This window comes from Podarcis melisellensis (genome assembly GCF_964234715.1).
Source record: "Podarcis melisellensis genome assembly, chromosome: 2".
NCBI classification, from domain to species: domain Eukaryota; kingdom Metazoa; phylum Chordata; class Lepidosauria; order Squamata; family Lacertidae; genus Podarcis; species Podarcis melisellensis.
Window position 1 is genome coordinate 104,176,354 of NC_138529.1, and position 21,424 is coordinate 104,197,777.

The 21,424-nt window shown below is 48.9% G+C and overlaps 1 protein-coding gene across 3 annotated transcripts in view; it reads right to left on the bottom strand.

Annotated features, from left to right (window-relative positions):
* The window catches only part of MTMR14 (myotubularin related protein 14), an 84,534-nt gene that overhangs the window by 6,167 nt on the left and 56,943 nt on the right, over window positions 1-21,424 (bottom strand). For 2 of the 3 annotated variants that reach the window (XM_081901974.1, XM_081901976.1), the window contains exon 18: window positions 4,838-4,981. The exons of the other annotated variant lie outside the window; for it this stretch is intronic. In XM_081901974.1, the coding sequence (XP_081758100.1) occupies window positions 4,838-4,981 (144 nt within the window). The remainder of the gene's footprint in view (window positions 1-4,837; window positions 4,982-21,424) is intronic. 3 annotated transcript variants of the gene reach the window in all.

A 21,424-nucleotide genomic window follows, 5' to 3' on the forward strand; every position in this document is an offset into this window, starting at 1 on the left:
GGGAAGGAGGGACAGAAGCATGGTGCCTCTTTGCAGACATGGCAGCGGTGGGAGAGGAAGGATCCCAGGATATGGCTCAGGGTGAGGATTCCATGTCCTCTAAAGGAATTCGCTCACACCAGAGGCATCTGTTATCTTCAAAACAACACACACACACACACACACACACAACCACCCCTACACAATCTGGGAGCACATGCATGCTCCCATTCCTGGGTCTGCAGGAGTAACCCCATGCCTGCCAATTCTTCTCTGCAAATGTGCCCCACTATGGGCAGTTTCTCCACCAAGCTGGTTTGGGCATCTAGCTGGAGGGCAAGGCATGGCCTATGGGGCATCTTGCAGGGGAGAACTGGGCAGGCAGGTCAGGGTTAACCATCACTCGCTGATTTTGCACCCCTGCAAGTCTCACCCATATGTCTGCCTTTTGGGAAGCTCATGAATCAAGATAGGTCATTACTTAAACAAAAACGCTCCAGTCAAGAGTTCTGTGCCGGGAAAAGTTTAATCTTGCCTGCCTAACGCAAGTTAAACGTATTTCAAAGTACTTAGCATAATTTAGTCTGCTGCACATGGAGAAGTGGGTACAAGTCTCTAACAACTGGAGGGCTGCAGCTTATAGAACAGAAATAATTTTTCCCTGTGCTGCTACAAGATGGCATGGTAAATATAATAAGCATTTGCAATATCTGCTGTTGTAAATGTCTAAAAACAGAGAAAAAAGCAAAGGGGCTTCTGCCACATGCGGTGAACATGCCCTCACACTAAATACCAGGAGAAAATGAAAGCTTTTAACGGATAAGATATTGGACTCCTTTACTTGCTCGTTTAAACTTAAGATCTAATACAAAAAGAACATCGTGAACTGACTAGCTGTATGACAGCACCTGCTGTGATAATCCATTCTAAATACTGGAAATTACCAGATATAAATGAATGGATAAATTGTGGGACATCGCAGTAAGGGCTGAAGTGATATCTTTTAGAATATTTTTTTTCAAAGGCTAAGATTCAAATTTTTGTTTGTGAGCGCTAGGCTTGCACTTATAATGAAAAATTATGAGCATTTATTAATATGTGGTTGTTAAAGCAAAACACTGGAAGTATCCTGTATGGTTTCTGTTAAGTCTCAATGTATATATACCAGGCGCATCCAACTTCCAAGAGACTGCGATCTACTCCCACTATAAATAAACTGGCAGTGATCTACCCATTGGATTGACCAGAGTTATTGAGCTTTTATTTTTCCTTGGGTGATCCATCAGGATCACACGACCGACCAGGATCAACCAGGGACACTCAGCGATTGATAGGTAGATCACAATCAACCAGTTGGAAATGCCTGATATATACTATGGGTGTTATTCAATTAAGTTTCAACCCATTGGACGGGCTTCACCTCACAAGCCCTATTCAATTGTGCCATTGAAATTAATGACCACACTGACCAAGGTAAGCCCATTAATTTCAGTAGGTCTACTCTGAGTGAAACTTAGCAGACTAACACCTTGCACCTCCGCCTTGTGCAGATCCTGTCTGCTATTGCACTCCATTTCTGTATTCTTGGGGGGGGGGGAGGGAATACATGCAACCTGGAACGAACTTAAAAAGTACCACTATTGTCATCCTCCTAGGCAACTCATTTATTTGAAGCACTAAAACAAAAAAACAAAAAAACTGCCCTTCAATTATTCCCACAGCAGTTCACCGAAAGAACACACTTAAAATGTAAATATAAATCCAAAACACGCGATTATACCAAGCAGCGCAACAGAGTCAGCAGGATTAAAACAGCACCGAAAAACTCTGGGGAGCTAAAAGAGGTTTTGCCCGATGAGAAAAAGGGCAAGAAAGCAAGAAACAAACAGGAATCCTCTGTGGAGTGTTTCACCCCAGGGAATTCGCTTCATCTCGAACAGGGATGCCACCCTTAGGAGGCTCCCCACTGAAGATCTTAATGTATGGGTAGGTACATATAGAGACAGGCAGACCTTCAAGTAACCTGGGTTCTAAGCTGTGAAAAGCACTTTGAAACATGCCTGGAAACAACGTGGAAGCCACAGCAGCCGACAGTGACAGGTACAATACGACCACAACATCCAGTCGCAGGGAGTAATCCAACAGCCACATCCGCTTTCTGTCTTAATTGCAGTTTCAGAACAGTTTTCAAAGGCAGCACCATGTATAGCGCACATTACAGCCATCTAGGTTCGTATAGTTAAAGCTATGGTTTTCCTAGTAGTGATGTATGGAAGTGAAAGCTGGAACATAAAGTAGGCTGATCGCCGAAGAATTGAGGCTTTTGAATTATGGTGTTGGAGGAGACTCTTGAGAGTCCCATGGACTGCAAGAAGATCAAACCTCTCCATTCTTAAGGAAATCAGCCCTGAGTGCTCCCTGGAAGGACAGATCCTGAAGCTGAGACTCCAATACTTTGGCCACATCATGAGAAGAGAAGACTCCCTGGAAAAGACCCTGATGCTGGGAAAGATGGGGGGCACAAGGAGAAGGGGATGACAGAGGACGAGATGGTTGGACAGTGTTCTAGAAGCTACCAGCATGAGTTTGACTAAACTGCGGGAGGCAGTGGAAGACAGAAGTGCCTGGCGTGCTCTGGTCCAGGGGGTCACGAAGAGTCGGACACGACTAAATGACTAAACAACAACAACAACCTTGGAGGTCTGTCGAAAGCAAACAAGGCTAGGTTTTTTCCCATCCAGGTAGGGTGGGCCACAAGTGGTTCACCAGGCTAAGTCGCTAAAAGGCACTCTATACCACAGAAGCAACTTGTGCCGCAAGCGAGGAAGATCGGGCAAGGCAAGCCCTAAGCTGAAAACCTGTTTCTTCAGGTTGAACGCTATTTTAGCCATTTCCTTGGACAGATGGACCGCTTGCCCACAGCACCTCCATATTGTCTGGACTGAACCTGGCTCTTAACCAGTCCTTCCCCATGGGCAGCAGGTTGGGTAGTAAACAGCACAACCCCTAGTCTGCCCTGATTGTGCAACACAAGGATAATCAAGAAAACTCAATACTCAAGAGTACCACAACCCAGACAGGAAGCCTGGAGAGAGAGAGAGAGAGAGAGAGAGAGAGAGAGAGAGAGAGAGAGAGAGAGAGATGCAATTCTCGTAGATCATGGCAACATCATCTCTCTAGTCCTTGCTGGCGCTGAATTGAGTACTTGGGTGGATGTAGCCGAGAGGTCAATTCCACCCAGGTTTCAGTGCCAGAAGCCAGAACAGTTCTACTCAACAACAGCCATCTGCTGGAGGTATAATATCTTTTATCTACAGACCTACATTGTGGCCCTGGCCAACTTATGGACTTAGCTTTTCTGGAAGTAATGAATCCATACTAAACCAACGGGACTATTGCTCATTGAGCTTTCTTCTTCTCGTTTCTGTGCCTCCAGGATAGTTCACTGAGACACTGCTTTAGCCATTCCAAATATGTCCCAAACCTTCTACTCTATTGCCAGCTGTACAGCAGACCATCCTCACTCCAATGCTAGGAGGAGAAGCGCCAATACCCCAGGGAACTATCGTGCCAAGGATGTTGCCATTAGTGTGGCATTTTAAACTGAGCAACTTCGTGGTGCGAGGTTCTGCCCGAGCCTGGTGAGAAGGGCTGGGGCAAATGAGAGAGCGTCTATCGAGGGGCAATGCGAGCACAGTCCTCTTATTGCAAGACCACCAAGGATTCAGCTGGCACTGGTCTGAACGTAAAACTAACATAAAGGGTTATAGGCCACTGACCAAAGAAGCCACAAGATGCCAGCAAGGAAGAGGACGAGGTCTATCAATGCGTTCTGGTGCAAGCAATGAGTTCAAGTCCCAACACACTTTGAGGGACACAGCTAGACATGAGTATTTGTAGGGCAACAAGTGCCAAGAATATAGGGCCGGCCCCACAGAATTGCAACAGCAGTGCATCTCCCCAATCTACACAGAAACCCAGTCTGATGGGTGGGGCACAAATATTAAGATTACTATTATCGTTATTAAAATAAAAACTTCTGAAATGAGGAAGAGAAAATGAAGAGCTGTTGACCACTCTGATCTGTCCTTGGTTCAGTGGATGCAACAGTAGCCCCTTGGCAGGAACTCCTAGGATTGGTCTGTTGGAGCAGAAGAAAGAGGGATCAAATGACAGTGCCATGGTCTCTGCCTGGTAAATAAATAAAAGTGTCCTGGTAAATAAAAGGTTCGGCTGAGTTGAAAAAATAACAATGCGCAAAAGTCGTCTCGAAAACCTCTGCGTAAACTAACTGAATCAAGGAAGGCCAAGTTCCAGAGCTCTATGTGCTGCAGTGCTGAAGAGGACGAGAAAGGAAAAGGACCAGCCCGACGAGAGAGCACATTGAAATCAAGATTCAGAACTGGTTGTGCTTCCCCGGAGGGGCCCAGCTCACATCTACGGAGCATTTGCCTTTTAGCAAAAGGACTGATATCAAGACGAGACATGCATCTGCATGGAAGTACCTGTGATGGCTGCAAAGGGGAAAATCCGCAGACATCCCTGTGCGTTGTGAAAGACATAACTGCATCCCATGTGCTCTGGGGGTGTTTGGGTGGGAAGAGTCAGCTTGCACTGCCAGCCACCAGCATGTTCTTGCTAGGGAGAAGGCCTATAAGGAACTGTCACACTGAGTTAGAGCGCTGGACCTAGCTAGCCTGGTACGATCAAATCAGTAATGGTCCTTGTGGGTCTTCTGGGAGAGAGGCCTTGCCCAGGCCAGTGACTATCGTTTCAGGATGCCGGAAGTCCGATCCGGAGGCATTGGGTTTTATGCACAGTGCAGCCCCTCCCAACGCGTTGTTCTCAGCACACTTACAGGGAACTGTTAGGGAGCTCATCCGGGAAGCTGAAAGGGAGGGAGGAGTCTGTTTGCTCCTGTACACTGCCATTCCCCGTTACCATCTGCCAGCTGCCAAAGTCTGTAGAGATGGAGGATCCAGGCAGAGAATGGTCTGCAGATCTGGGGCAGAGAGAGGGAGAGAGAGAGAGAGAGAGAGAAAGAAAGGACACGATGCAAGTCAGTGGCTTTGTTCAGCAGAACGTCCCTTTTGCTCAAGCCCTCGTTGGTCTCCTGCCTTACACTGGCATCATAATCTCAAGAATGGCACCATCATCTCAAGAATAGCATTGAAGGTGTACGGCTTACGGCAGGCCTCTTTCTAAAGCGAGAAGGAAGAAGATGCCGAGCTGGTTAAGGAGGGCGAAAGCGCTGAATCGCTGTGGCGGGCAAACCAGCGGTTAATGTCATGCAGGAGCTGCAAAAGCCAAGAACCGTCTTGCCAAGAGAGCCCCAAACCCCGACGCTGCTCCCAAAGGTGTGGTCGTCATGCAGGCCAGCTGGGCCCAATGGAAGTTTGCGGAGGGCATGGAGCGACGCAAGAGGGAAGGGTGGCAGAGCATCCTATTTGCATGCAGAAAATCCCTGATTCGATTCCCAACGGCATCTCTGGGGAGGGCTGGGAGAGACCCCCGCCTGAAACCTTGGAGAGCTGCTGCTGGTGGGTGCAGGAAGTACCAAGAAGGATGGGTGGGGGATCTGACACAGTACGAAGCAACTTCCTAAAGTTCCTATGAGACTTGTGCTTCCGGGAGGAACTTCTACTTGTCCCCCGGCCCTTCCAGCCCGTGGAGTGCTCAGATCCTGACACGACATCCCCGGTTTTCTTTTCCTGGAAGGTGAGAGGCAGCGTGGGACCACAAGGGCCGTGAGTTGGTAGAATGCAAGAAAGCAGCAGTAGCACTTAATCGAAGAAAACAGCCCAGAGGACAGCAGAGCAGAAAGACAGAGAGGAGATCCCCAGCTGATTGCAGAGCAGAAACCGTGCGGCAGTCCCGTTCTCGTGCTCCTTCCAAGGCAAGCCTTTCAGCCCCGGGCCACATCCTTCCTCCACGGTCCCAGAATGCTTAGCTGGAGGCTCAGGAGTGACACGCGGCGCTAAGCGTTAAGCAATACGACAAGCCGGCCGATTTGGAAGAAGTGAATCCGATGGGAGCAGAGAAGCATCAGCTGCGAGGCGGCAAGCCCAGCTCACAAGGAAGCCCTTTATTTTTATTTTTATTAAGAGGCCCTTCAGGCAAACTGCTTTCAGTCGGAGCACCAGCAGCTGCTGGCATTTTGCAGAAGCGTTAGGTCCCCTCTTACCTGAAAAGGTCATTTCAATGTACAGGGAATAATCCAGATTTCCAGATTTGGGGGAAAGACACAATGCTGTAGGGTAAAACAGACTTCCACTTTTGGCGCCGTTCCCTATCACCACCCCTCTCTCTGTCCCCCAAAACTCACTGCTACTTTGGCGAACAAAAGGGGATTTGCTTTCTGGTTTCTTGCAAGAACGGGCTCATCAGCTGACTGGGCACAACAGGTCACTGGGCCCTTGGCAAAAGAGGATGCTCTTCCACACCTTAAATTTATTTACACCCTGCCCTTTTCAGCCACAAAGTCTCCAAAGCGTCTTATAACCAAGCATCTTTTAAAGAAAGCAAATCTCAGTTTTTATGACCAACCGTCTAGGCTTGTGCAAGGGTTGTGGGATAATGCCTTCTCTTATGAGTTTAGGAAAGGTGAAGAGCAGCTGTGCTGGGTCATGCCAAAGCATCAACTATGCCAGTACAGTGGTACCTCTGGTTATGTACTTAATTCGTTCCGGAGGTCCGTTCTTAACTTGAAACTGTTTGTAACCTGAAGCACCACTTTAGCTAATAGGGCCTCCCGCTGCTGATGTGCCGCCGGAGCACGATTTCTGTTCACATCCTGAAGCAAAGTTCTTAACCCGAGGTACTATTTCTGGGTTAGTGGAGTCTGTAACCTGAAGCGTCTGTAACCCGAGGTACCACTGCATCACTCTTCCCACAGTGGCCAATCACAAGCAGGATATGAAGACAATCACTCCCTCCTCCTTCTGGTGCCCAGGGACGTACAAAATATTCTGAACGTGGAAGTTCTAGACAGCCACCCTGACTAGACGGTGGCCGTCAATCAACTGCTGGCGGCTCCCATTCCAAACGCCTGTACATGCCAAGCAAAGAGACTCACTGGCTCCTCTTTCCCTTCTCCCGACAACTTTGGCGGCGAAGCAGATTCCCATCAGAAAACGCGTCAGAAATAAAGACAAAACGGACTCCTTCATTGCAATCCCCGGCTGTCTTACTGCAGAGGGATCCACAGGTGCGCTCATAGCATTCTGAAGCAAATAGGGTTTTTTTGGATGGGGGTGGAGAAAAGGACGAATACCCAGACGCCTACTGGCTCTTAGCTTTGAAGCTGTTTGTAGCAAGAGTTCCAAAAAGCAGGACAGGACTTGAAAAGGGAGGCAGCCGGCAAGTTTCGCTTACAAGGATGTGGAAGGGGTGGGGGGAAAGGAAGAGATTTACAGTGGTACCTCGGGTTAAGTACTTAATTCGTTCCAGAGGTCCGTACTTAACCTGAAACTGTACTTAACCTGAAGCACCACTTTAGCTAAAGGGGCCTCCTGCTGCCGCCACGCCACTGGAGCACGATTTCTGTTCTCCTCCTGAAGCAAAGTTCTTAACCTGAAGCACTATTTCTGGGTTAGCGGAGTCTGTAACCTGAAGCGTATGTAACCTGAAGCGTATGTAACCCAAGGTACCACTGTATCTGTTAGGATCAAGCATTAGTGAGTCCTCGAAGCAACTCCCACAGAGACTTCCTTCATCACGGTCACAGCCATCATTTCCCCACCTTTGACGATGGATGTCTGGAGGGCAACATGGCTGGGCCCATCTGTCGGCGTTTCTCAGCTGCTATTCCTGCATTGCAGGGGGTTGAACTAGACCAGGCATGTCCAACAGGTCGATCGCTATCTCCTGGTCGATCGCGGTATTATTTTAAGTGATCGCTGTTGTTGTACTCTTTACCGATCTCCCCCAAATGGTAAACAACTCTGGACGCTCCCCCCCAAAAAAGCTCAACAACTCTGGGTCATCCTTCCCAAAAGAAGCTCAACATTTCTGGTCACTCTACCCTAAAAACAGCTCAACAACTCTTGGCAATGACACTGAGTATATCACTGCCAGTTTTTTTATACTGGGAGTAGATCGCAGTCTCTTGGGAGTTGGACGTGCCTGGACTAGACAACCCTTTTGAGTCCCTTCAATCTCTACAATTCTATTGGTTTTTTAATTCTTTGTTATAAAATTTCCATACCACGCTTCATCCGAGGATCACGGGGCGCTTTACAATACATAAAAATCTATATTCTTCTATTAAAGCCTTCGTGTGAACAGAAGAAAGGGCTTAGAGCAAATGGCCGAAGGAGAGGAAAAAGACTATTTTTCATGACTGCTAGGACATTAACGTTGTGAATGTGGAGATAAGGGGCTGCGGTGGGACAAAGATGAGAGGACACAGATCTCCGCAGTGGTGTGCAGAAGGTAGAGAGACCTTATACAGGGCTAGCTGGCAGGAAAGACTGTTCGAGCAGAGAGGAATTGCCCTGTAACAAGAGAATGTGAGGTGCCGAAGATTGTCTGTCTTAGTGCGGTGAAAGGAGGAGGCTTAAGGCAGAGCAGCAGTGGCAGCAAGACTTATGATGTCGGGTAGAGAGAATGTGACTCAGGAACTCTTGGCCTCGAGTCTAAATTAAACTCAACACATACTGCTCTGGGTGGATCATGTTTCCAGAGATTTGGGGAGTCTGGCCTTCTTGTATACTCTGGCAAAGCTCACGTAACTCCGCTTGCCAATGAAGCAGCCGGACCAGGGATTGGAAATCGGTAGGAAGCCAGCTGCCAAGAGCCGAGTGCAGGAAGGAGAGAGACGCCGGTTGCTTGGTCAGCAAAGCAGAAGGGGAAGAGGGAAGCCAGAAATAGAGAGAGACCAGGAATGGCCACAGAAGCACAAAGCCAGCCATGAAGTTTGCAGACACAGTCAGAAAGGATTCAAAGCCAAGGGTTTACCCAATAACTCTGCGATTTCAACCACCTGTGGGGTCCAGATGATAGACTCTACTAGTTGATTTAGAGTCCATTTTCTGCTTCCGTTTTTTAAAAGGCAAGTTTCCAGGCCCTCAGTGCATCAGAGAAGAATTGAGGAAAAAAGTGATTTGGGCCCATCAGTTTCTGTACCTCCTCCTTGAAATACATGCCCCACCCCCCGCCTTGCTCTCTTGCTACCTCTTTCTTCAAAGCTGCACAAAAGCCCATCTCCTGCAAACTTCCACTGTGAAAATTAACCAATTTTCCCAAGTGTACATCATTGACACGACTGATGCAAGCATAGTGCTGTAGTCAAGTTGGGTCACTGAATAAGTTACATTTTAAATGCAGAGAGAACCTCCGTAAATCTGGTGATTTTAGGAGAGATATTTTGTTTGTGACAAACAGAGAGAGAGAAAGGAAGGAAGGAAGGAAGGAAGGAAGGAAGGAAGGAAGGAAGGAAGGAAGGAAGGAAGGAAGGAAGGAAGGAAAAGAGGCAGGAACCAGTGACATTATCTGGGAGCAGAGGATAAAACAGTCGTGGCTGCACCAGCAGAGCCTAGAGTCAAGCTCTGTGAAGAATATTAAATCCCTCAGATGTCAGCATGCCAGAGTGCCTGAAACATTTTGTGTGTGAAAGGCCCTTCTTGCATGGATTGCATGAAGGAGGTCTCAGGTTGAAGGACTGCAAAAGTGTCGGGAGCTGGAGTCAGGAGCAGGTTAGCAATATCTTTATTCAGAGAAACCAAAACAGCGCAGGAGGCCTAGTGAACCCAGCAACTGCTCCCAGGAGGTCTTGACCCCAGTGAGGCCTCCTCTTCTGCCTCTTGGCCCCCTCCTCTCCAGCCTCTGCTTCTGCCTCCGATTCTGGACTGCTCTCTGCCCCACACTCCTCCTGATCACTAAGCCCTGTTGCCTCTTCAGCTTCCGACGCCTCCTCCTCTTCTCCCTCTGAGCACGCATCATCATAATCCCACCACCAATCGCCTGGCTCTGAGCCTTCTTCCCCTGGGGGTTCTCCAGCTGGTGCCTCTGTATCCAGCTCCTCTGTATCCAGCCAGCCCATGACACAAGTTTCGGAGGAGCTAATTCTATCCAAGGCACTGGAAAGCCACTGCCCATCGTGGTAGACCAGGACAACCTACAAGGTACCCTTTCCAGATGCTGTAGAACTACAATACCCATCAGCCTCATCCAGAGGGCCAATGGGAATTGTAGTCTGACATCAGCTAGAGGGCACCAGGTTGGGGAAGCCTGCAGCAGACAACACCAGCGGCGTTGTCAACACAAAAGTAGCTTTATCTATCCGAAGAGTAACTCATCCTCTTCTGCTGGGGAGAATGTTCCGGAAACTCTCCAGCTCTAATCCTTTCACCCTGGCAAGCGGAGCTCTCCAGCCTTCATCCCACACGACCTTATTAGAGTTTCAAATCCAGTCTTCCGCCAAGAACAGACACTAGAGCCCCGATACAGAGGATTAATTTGGCTTATGATCTTTGGACAAAGCAGAAAGCCAGGAGAACAACAATAAAGGGAGGGGTGGGAGGCGAGATGGCAAGACTAGCCAGCACTTCAAACCATGGATTCATCTTCCCTTTCTACTCCAAACTCATGCTGGACAAAAAAGACCTCAGTGATGTGCTCGAGTACAGCGGATCTGAGGAAGAGAACAGCAGAGTGACTAACAAGCCAATTAACTGCAAAGAGGCCCACTGGCAGGGCAATGAGAAGCTTTTAATACCAGGGACCCAATTGGTGGCGAAATCTTTTTCAAAAAAATTGTTCTAGCAAGTAGTGCCGTCTCTCTGAAATGTATGTGCTGCTGTGGCTTTACAGAATGGGTAGGTAAACTAAAGCCCGGGGGCCGAATCTGGCCCAGTCGCCTTCTAAATCTGGCCGGCGGACAGCCTGGGAATCAGCATGTCTTTACATGAGTAGAATGTGTCCTTTTATTTAAAATGCATCTCTGGGTTATTTGTGGGGCCTGCCTGGTGTTTTTACATGAGTAGAATGTGTGCTTTTATTTAAAATGCATCTCTGGGTTATTTGTGGGGCCTGCCTGGTGTTTTTACATGAGTAGAATGTGTGCTTTTATTTAAAATGCATCTCTGGGTTATTTGTGGGGCCTGCCTGGTGTTTTTACATGAGTAGAATGTGTGCTTTTATTTAAAATGCATCTCTGGGTTATTTGTGGGGCATAAGAATTCATTCATCCCCCCCCAAAAAAATATAGTCCGGCCCTCCACAAGGTCTGAGGGACCGGCCCCCTGCTGAAAACGTTTGCTGACCCCTGCTCTACAGTCAACCTCACAAGCTGTGTCAGAATTATGGTATTTCTGCTAGTGTTTCTGTTAACTAAAGCAGGAGTGGCCAATGCGGTGTTGCACCCCTGGATGTTCTGGCTGGACTCCAACTCCCATTATCCTCGGCCGCATTGGCTGGGGTTCATGGGAGCTGGAGTCCAATAGCAATTGGATTGGAACATGTTGGCTATCCCTGAGCTCAGGAAACAGAATGACTTGTTTGCTCCTACTGCCCCTGCAACCTTCTCGTGTCGCCAGGCGGCATCCCATACGTAAACCTTCCCAGACGCCCCTGCTTCCCTGATTCACCTACGCTCTCTTCCTCACATAGGTGAAAAATCACTGCCTTTTCCTGGAGTGATGGAGTCAAGTAGAACTCAACTACTTTGATGCTGAATCAGAACAGGGTTGGCGACTGAATCAGATAAGTGCTGGAGATGCAAAGAGGTTGAGGGAACGTTCCTTTACATGTGGCAGACTTGTAAAAGGGTAAAAGAGTGTTGGGAAATAATCCATAATGAATTTAAGAAAATGTTTAAACGTACTCTTCCCCAAAAAACCAGAGTCCTTTCTGTCGGGGATAATTCAGACTGAAACTCCCAGGTGTCAAAAAAGGTTTTTATGATGCGGGTGGTGTTGTGGGTTAAACCACAGAGCCTAGGACTTGTCGATCAGAAGGTCAGCGGTTTGAATCCCCACAACAGGGTAAGTTCCCGTTGCTCGGTCCCTGCTCCTGCCAACCTAGCAATTCAAAAGCAGTCAAAGTGCAAGTAGATAAATGCTACGGCGGGAAGGTAAACGGAAGGTAAACCTGCTCTGGTTCGCCAGAAGCGGCTTAGTCATGCTGGCCACATGACCTGGAAGCTGTATGCCGGCTCCCTCGGCCAATAAAGCGAGATGAGCGCCGCAACCCCAGAGTCGGCCACGACTGGACCTAATGGTCAGGAGTCCCTTTACCTTTACCTTACTGCAGCCTGTGTTTTGTTAGCCCAAAAATGGAAAACGAGCAAGGTCCCAACCAAAGAAGAATGGCAACTTAAGTTGGCAGAATATGCTCAGCTTGCAGACTTAACATATAGAATAAGAGGACAAGAAGAACATACATTTAGAGAAGACTGGAAAATGTTTATTGACTCTATGGGGGGAAACCTGTGTAGACATGAAAACATTGGCAGCATTAAGATAAATTCAACAGTGTAAATAATTTTTGATGGATGCAGTAATGGAATACTGAATGGTTTCGGTTTTGTAAAAGATGCAGGGATGTGAGATATGTAAAATGAACCATGGAAAGAGAAGAAGGGAAGTCACTGATATTTTAAGGATGTTAAAATGAGTACTTTAAATTGTAAAACAGAAAATCTAATAAAAATTATATATAAAAAGCAGAGTCGGCGATGCTTCGTGAGCAGCACAGGTAGAAAGCACAGGGAACCAAACTCCAGAAATCCATCAAGCCAAGAAATATTTACTGGGACCTCCCCAGTAAATGGTTTGGGCTGGGAATATCCTGCATCTGAAACCCTGGAGAGCTGTCCATGTGGACAATAACAAGCCAGGTGGGCTTCTGTATAAGGCAGCTTCCTTGGAAGTCAGCCCCTTGGAAGAAAAAGCAGGATCAAGGCAAGGCAAGACAGACAGGGAGAGTCTTGCTGCTGCCCATTCCTCTAGCAGGAAGAACGTTCAGATCTGCTGGATCTTCGAGCAGCCCAGATTCTTTCAAGCTCCAGCTCCGGAGAAAGGGCTTCGTTTAATTAGGTCACTCCTCTCCACTGCACCACCCTTCCCTCCCAGGAAGAGCTATATAGGTTTCTGACAGCTCTGGCTTCTCTTTCTTCACATCCGTCACTCAAGCCAGCTAGGAACGGGGGTGGGAGAGAACCTAAAATCCACAAATACCACCAACCTGTGGTGGCCTAAGAATGGAATTCTGGCTTTGGTGCAGGGTTCAGTTTGGGCTTAATTTTTGAATCAGTTCTGCATCTGATGCTATGACTATGCCTTACCCCTCTCTACCCTATATTGACTGCTCTAACGGGCAGCAGAAATCATGGCCACTGGTCCCACCACCTCCTGGCAAATAGAAGGGGAAGAAATGGAGGCAGTGAGAGATTTTACTTTCTTGGGCTCCATGATCACTGCAGATGGTGACAGCAGCCACGAAATTAAAAGATGCCTGCTTCTTGGGAGGAAAGCAATGGCAAACCTAGACAGCATCTTAAAAGCAGACATTACCTTGCCAACAAATGTCCGTATAGTAAAAGCTATGGTTTTCCCAGTAGTGATGTATGGAAGTGAGAGCTGGACCATAAAGAAGGCTGATCGCCAAAGAATGGATGCTTTTGAATTATGGTGCTGGAGGAGACTCTTGAGAGTCCCGTGGACTGCAAGAAGATCAAACCTATCCATTCTGAAGGAAATCAGGCCTGAATGCTCACTGGAAGGACAGATCGTGAAGCTGAGGCTCCAATACTTTGGCCACCTCATGAGAAGAGCAGACTCCCTGGAAAAGACCCTGATGTTGGGAAAGATGGAGGGCACAAGGAGAAGGGGACGACAGAGGACGAGATGGTTGGACAGTGTTCTCGAAGCTACCAGCATGAGTTTGACCATACTGCGGGAGGCAGTGGAAGACAGGAGTGCCTGGCGTGCTCTGGTCCATGGGGTCACAAAGAGTCAGACACGACTAAACAACAACGACAACTGGCAGCAGCTCAGCAAGCTCTCAGGTAGAGGGTTCCTAAGAAGCGCAGTTCTATCTACACTCCACGGCAGCAGCTTTCCAGGATTTCACCCCACAAGGGATGTTCAAAAGCTCTAAACTTCATGCTTCACAGCTTGGGCCTTCTCTTCCAGAGTTGAGCCCTGACTTGAGGCCAGCCCCATTGCTTAAAACAGCCTCCCCCAGCCTGGTACCCTCCAGGGGTTGTTGGCCTGCAATTCCCTCACTACTGAGCATGCTGATTGTGGGTGCTGGGATCTGTAAAAAAAGGTAAAGGACCCCTGGACGGTTAAGTCCAGTCAAAGGCGACTATGGGGTTGTGGTGCTCATCTCGCTTTCAGGCCAAGGGAGCCAGCATTTGTCCACAGACAGGTTTCTGGGTCATGTGGCCAGCAGGACTAAACCGCTTCTGGTGCAATGGAACACTGTGACGGAAGCCAGAGCACACGGAAACACCGTTTACCTTCCTGCTGCAGCAGTACCTATTTATCTACTTGCACTGGTGTGCTCTCGAACTGCAAAGTTGGCAGGAGCTGGCATAGAGCAATGGGAGCTCACCCCATCATGGGGATTCGAACCGCTGACCTTCTGATCAGCAAGCCCAAGAGGCTCAGTGGTTTAGACCACAGTGCCCTGCTGGGATTTGTAGTCCAACAATGGTTGGAGGGCACCAGGTTCGGGAAAATTTACCCACTAATTAGATCCTTGATACTGAAAGGTTCTCGTTGCCCTGTTGGTGGACCTCTTTACAGTAATGAGCTTGTTAGTCACTCTCCTGTTCTCTTCCTTACATCAGCTGTCCAATGTAGAAGCAGCCAATATAACCAGCAGCCTCAGCTATATGCATATCCATACCATAATACTACCCCCAATGCAGAAAAGGAGAATGTGGCAACAGGGGCAGATTTACATTTCTAAAGAATCTCCGCTTTCATTTAGGGGGGGAAACTAAATTATTAGGACTGGCAAAAGTGCACTTGGAAAAAAGTGGGCAAGCAACACTGCCCAAAATTTATGAACTCAAAAGCTCCCTCTGAGGTTCTCAGTGGTTTGCACTGTGCAACCCCAACTCCTAGCAGATTTTTAAATTATTGTTGTTATGTATTAAATTTATGTGCTGCCCTTCATCTGAGGATCGCAGGGTGGTTTACAGTACAAACACGGAATTAAATTCTGCATTAAAAATAAGCCGAATAAATTTGCAAAAAAAATCCCCTTGTTGCAATTCACACAGTCCTCCATGCAGTTGTACAGACTGCAAATACCAGCTTTCCTTGGTGGTGGTAAAGGTAAAGGTAAAGGGACCCCTGACCATTAGGTCCAGTCGTGGCCGACTCTGGGGTTGCGGCGCTCATCTCGCTTTATTGGCCGAGGGAGCCGGCATACAGGGTCATGTGGCCAACATGACTAAGCCGCTTCTGACGAACCAGAGCAGCGCATGGAAATGCCGTTTACCTTCCCACCGGAGCGGTACCTATTTATCTACCTGCACTTTGATGTGCTTTTGAACTGCTAGTTTGGCAGGAGCAGGGACCGAGCAACAGGAACTCACCCCGTCGCGGGGATTCGAACCACCGACCTTCTGATCAGCAAGCCCTAGGCGCTGTGGTTTAACCCACAGCGCCACCTGCGTCCCTTTGGTGGTGGTAGTGGTGGGGAAATCTGGATCATCCAGGCACAGAACCTTTGCTCACTTGCTTAGTACCGCGCTTCCCCCACCGACTGCCGCCACCTTTGGGCCGGCGGTTGCCCGTTTGCGCCTGCCTGCTTTAATCAGCTGCCTGCAAAAAAGCAGACATGGCGTTAAGGAGCGCTCCCAGGACATAAATATTTAACCATAAAGACCAGAAAGCTAATAATTACTCTATTAACAGCAGCTGGATGGCAGGAGATCTTTGTGCAGGGCCCAGAAGCACAGCCGGCAAGTGAGCGACGCACTTGGCAGCCGGCAGCACTCTGCTTCAGCCATGCCTGTTTGCTGTCACATTAGAGCATTTACCGGCCTGACCCAGGGTAATAATTACAGGGCCATTAAGGCCAAGAGCCAGGACGCTTGCGTGCAAGGAGAAGGGTATTTGCTCATAGCACACAGCAGCAGCAGTAGTTTCCCCCACAACCTCAAGCAGTGGAAACCAGCAGATCATCGGGATGACATCATGGGCTTCCCCTGATCATAGAGAAGTGCTGGGATAGAAGAACTCAAGAGCCCGTGGGGCCAGACCAGTGGCCTGTCCAGTCCAGCGTCCTGTTCTCACAGTGGCCAGTCAGATGCCTGAGGGAAACCAGGAAGTAGGATTCAAGCACAAGAACTCCTTCTGTGGTTTCCAGCAAGCACTGCTGCCTCCAACTGTGGAAAGAGAGCACAGCCAGCAGCCCTCGACAGCCCTCTCCTCCCTGAATGAGTCTAATGCTCTTTGAAAGCCACCCCAGTTGGGGGCCCATCGCTGCCTCTGGTGGGAGGGAGTTCCACAGGTTAACTATGTGCTGCATAAAGAAGCTCTTGTTTTCAGGTGTCCCGAACCTTCCAACGGTCTAGTTAACTCTGTGAAATAGATGCACGGGAACAGAGGCCAGGTTCAGCTGCCAAAAGGCAGACTTAGAGGACTAGCTCCCTCATTCCCTCGCACACATACAAGGGAAACGAGGAAGTACAGAAACCACAGCACCTCGAAGCTCTGTGGGAAGCTACAACCCCACCCCGACGCCTCTTCCTGTGCTCGCTTGCCGACCGGGAGCAGTTGCCGCTGTGCTTTACGCATTTTGACAAAGCTGTCTCCAGACCCAGAGCTCCTTGGCGGATCTGAGCGCATTGTGCCAGCTTTGTTTAATGGGTTTAGCAAAAGCGCATTCAGGCGCGGCTTAGCCAGTTTGCTAAGCCACATTACTGTCCTGCGCGTATCTTACACGGCGTTAATCCCGCCGCCTGCGGACACCCAGGAGCGCTTCCGCCGCGGAGGGGGCCACACCTCGCTCCCAAGGCGAACGGCAACAGTGGAACAGACTCTGCACCCCAGGGCCCATTTTGCACAGCCTAGCCGATCGTAATAAGAAGGTGCAATCCTGCCTTCAAGTGTTTGCCTGAAGCTCCCAAGATTCTTTCCTCACGGTGCCAGACTACCCCAGCTTTTCTGCAGAACCTTTTGAGATTAGCTACCTTCATGTGCAATATTAACACAACAGAGATAAGTATCCATGTGGTGGTGGGGGGGACACACTCATATAGCTTCCCCCATTAAAATGTGGCACAGGCCGGTAAATACGTTGCTGCGGCGCATTTCGTTTGTTAATGGGGCACATGCTGATTAGATTGAGACGACAGGGGGCGGTCGCTCAAGCGGGTGGTCTAGCAGGCAAGCTGCTTGGCTGCACTCGCACGGGACAGGTGGGAGAGGCCTGATCAGACCCTCCAGGCGTTTGAGGCTTCCTCAGCCCTGTTGTTAAGAAAGCAGACAAACCCCCACAGGGCAATACTGAGCGATGCCCTTTCCTTCCGCTCAGTCACAGCTTCAGGCAATCGGGAGTGCAGGGATGTGTGTCCTTCTGCTTGGCCTGCCAGTTTGCCCAGGCACTGGCAGGCTCCCCTCTCCCTCTCTTGGGGAAGGGAGGGGAAGAGAAACAACCCCCCCCCCCCGGCTTCCCTTCCTTCTCCCAAGCTAGCATGCGCTGCGCTCCTCTCACGCCCTCCTCCTACTCCCAGCGGCCTCAGCGTGACTTGCCCTGCGTGCCTCCTGCCTGTCAGTGCGCTCGGGAAGTGGCAGGTAGCCAATTAAGTTACCTATTGTAGTAGCTGCTGGCCCACCGGAATGCCCCGCTTCCTCCGCTGCGGCAAACGCTAAGTGCTTTGTTGCCATGGCCACGGGTCCAGAAGATCTGAAAGCCACGCGCAGCCATCTCCTTCCTCCGGGTTGGCAAGGCTCCCCCGAGCCGAGATATACGAGGGGCACAGCTGAGCCTGCCAGCGTGGCAGGGCCCCCTAGTGCTGCCATGGAACTTTCAAGAGCGTGGCTACCTTGCCCGCAGCTCTCTCCCAAAAAATCGGCAACGGCAGAGCTGCTGGGCCTGAGGAGCCACACGCTCCCGGGATAAGACACTTGTAACACCAAACACACACACACACACCAATGTCATCACCCTTTGGGATAAAGGGGCTGGAGCCTCCCTGGCAAGCAGCCCCCAAAGCAGAAGACACTGGAACATGCCTTTTCCAGAGCAAAAGGAGGAGACCACAGCTCAGAGGCACAGTGCAAGTTTTGCATGCAGAGGGGGCGCTCAGGTTTATTCCCTGGCAGTTGTAGCCTTAGTTGTTGTTGGGATCTGCCTGTCTCGAGAGGCGATGGAGTGCACGGCCCAAACTACGATGCTGGCAACAGAGTGACCTCTGCAAATACCACCCCGATTTAAAATATGCAGAGGGAACAAATGCAACAGCCAGGCCACACAACGGACAGGATGGCAGGGGGAAACGATACCATCCGGTACTCAGGGAAGATAGTTACAGGTAGGCAGCCGTGTTGGTCTGCCGTAGTCGAAACAAAATAAAAGAATTCCTTCCAGTAGCACCTTTATATGCCTGTTGCCTTTGTCCATGGAGTTTTCTTGGCAGGGATACTGGAGTGGCTTGCCGGTTCCTGCTCCAGGTGGATCACGTTTGGTCAAAACTCTCCACTATGACCTGTCCATCTTGGGTGGCCCTGAACGGCATAGCTCATAGCTTCTCTGAGTTATTCAAGCCCCTTCACCACGGCAAGGCAGTGATCCATGAAGGGGATCTTAAAAAGCAGAGACATCACTTTGCCAACAAAGGTCCCTATAGTTAAAGCCATGGTTTTCCCAGTAGTGATGTATGCAAGTGAGAGCTGGACCATAAAGAAGGCTGATCGCCGAAGAATGGATGCATTTGAATTATGGTGCTGGAGGAGACTCTTGAGAGTCCCATGGACTGCAAGAAGATCAAACGTATCCATGCTTAAGGAAATCAGGCCTGAGTGCTCACTGGAAGGACAGATCGTGAAGCTGCGGCTTCAAGACTTTGGCCACCTCATGAGAAGAGCAGACTCCCTGGAAAAGACCCTGATGTTGGGAAAGATGTTGGCACAAGGAGAAGGGGACGACAGAGGACGAGATGGTTGGACAGTGTTCTCAAAGCTACCAATATGAGTTTGACCAAACTGTGAGAGGAGGTGGAAGACAGGAGTGCCTGGCATGCTCTGGTCCATGCGGTCATGAAGAGTCGGACACGACAAAACAACTAAACAGCAACAGCACCTTAGAGACCAGCTAAGTTTGTTTTTGGTATGAGCTTTCGTGTGCATGCACACTTGTTCAGATACCAAGTGTGCATGCACACGAAAGCTCATACCAAGAACAAACTTAGTTGGTCTCTAAGGTGCTACTGGAAGGATTTTTTTTTTGTTCAGGGAAGATACAAAACCAAGGTATCGTCTCCGAGGCAGGGTGGATATGGGAGGGCAAGGTTTGGCGGCACCATCTCATTTGAAATACAACATACAATTAGACCTAAGGGTAAAAATCTCCAAGTCAGACAATTGCACAAGTGACAAAGCGCGAACAGTGCTGGAGGAAGATCAGCCAACCGCACACCTGAATTAAGGGGGGGGGGGAGGCTTTACAGCGCTGCCAAAGATAGTTTGAGATAAATTTCTGTAAGTACATTAATTTCCTGAATTGGGAGCCATCGCGAAAAGATATCACCTGCCTGCGGGCACAAGTGACCTTCCTCTTCAAATGGAAGGGGCACAAGCAAAGTCTCCTCTTACACCAATGGACAGAACAACAGACTAAAGCAACTCTGGCTGCAGCCGAGGGTGGGGTAGTGAGCAGAGCGCATTCCCGAAATTTGAAACACTCTTCCGAAACATTTAGCACTATCTCACTTGTATGCTATCTAGATTTCAGCTTTGTGATTTTCTTTGCTATGCGCTTTCGGTTCGTATGCCCAATTCCTTCCTTGCTACAGATTGAGGGTGTGTGTGATCTGTTTTGGTTCAGACCTATAGTTCTTAAATCTTCTATGCTTTTCACCTCTCTGCCTTTCCAAACTCATGTTCCTTGACAAGAACTGCATTTGATTCGAGCCAGTTTTAGTTTCTTATTGCAATCAATACCTTGACATTTTTAGAAAAGCACTTCAGATAGTTCAAGACTTGCCTGGTTAATGACTCAAGAGGCCTCTGGTTGGATTAAGGGTTGGAAGCAACACTCCAGGGCTTCAAGCCACAAGAGAGAGTCTTTCATATGTTTAAAATAAGCACACTGCTTTTCCCCATTTACTGACGGGATCTGCAGTTTCCCCCCAATATTTTGCTATTAATATTTTGCCAAGGCTAACGAATGCACCACCAAATTCACCCTCTTTCGTTGGAAGTATATACCGTATTTTTTGCTCTATAAGACTCACTTTTTCCCTCCTAAAAAGTACGGGGAAATGTGTGTGCGTCTTATGGAGCGAATGCAGGCTGCACAGCTATCCCAGAAGCCAGAACAGTAAGAGGGATTGCTGCTTTCACTGCACAGCGATCCCTCTTGCTGTTCTGGCTTCTGAGATTCAGAATATTTTTTTTCTTGTTTTTCTCCTCCCAAAACCAGGTGCGTCTTGTGGTCTGGTGCGTCCTATAGAGCGAAAAATGCGGTACTTTAAAATACGGTACTTTATTGTTAACTCATAAATGACAATTTGATCGATTTCCCTTGCAATTTAGCCCCCCCAAAACTTTTCGTTTGCATTTCCTCTAAATACAACTAAATCTGACATAACGCCGACCACATCTCCAGCATAAGGCAGCTGGTAACCTGTACATCTTTTCAAGTTCAACAGAGCAACAGCGAGACCATGTAGTTCTTAAAACACTGCAGATCCTGGTCCCGAAACGCTTTCACGTGGCACTAACCAATTGTTGCCTTCTTCCCAGACTCCCTACCCACCCAAACGTGCTCAAGCACTTAAAACAAATCTTTACGACGGGTTTGTTCAACACCGCAGGAGAGGAAGAAGAGAGACACAATTTACAGAGTCGAATTTGGAGCAGTTGTTCAATAATTTTGCATCGAGCCATACCTGCATGATACCGAAAGCTTCCTTCAGGCAGCCCAACGTCTCTTGCCCACAGATGGCGTGGCACCTTCTTCCCCAAACCCCCAATTCCGGCATTCATGGGCACAGGCCCCTACTAGCCATGCCTACGTTTTAAGACAGTCCTCTAGCATTCCAAAGCAAGGTGCAGAGAAAGTGCCTCTGGGTGCTTTACAAACAGACATAAACAGAACACTTTGCTAGGTGTCCCTGGATTAGCTGGGCCACACGCATGATCTGAAGCCTGGAATCAGAACTTCTGGCATCGCCAAAAATGTCAACCCACTCCCTTTTTTCAGAATTAAAAATTCTAGAGCTCATGGACAAACTGAAAACTGTGGACAGTGGGAAATC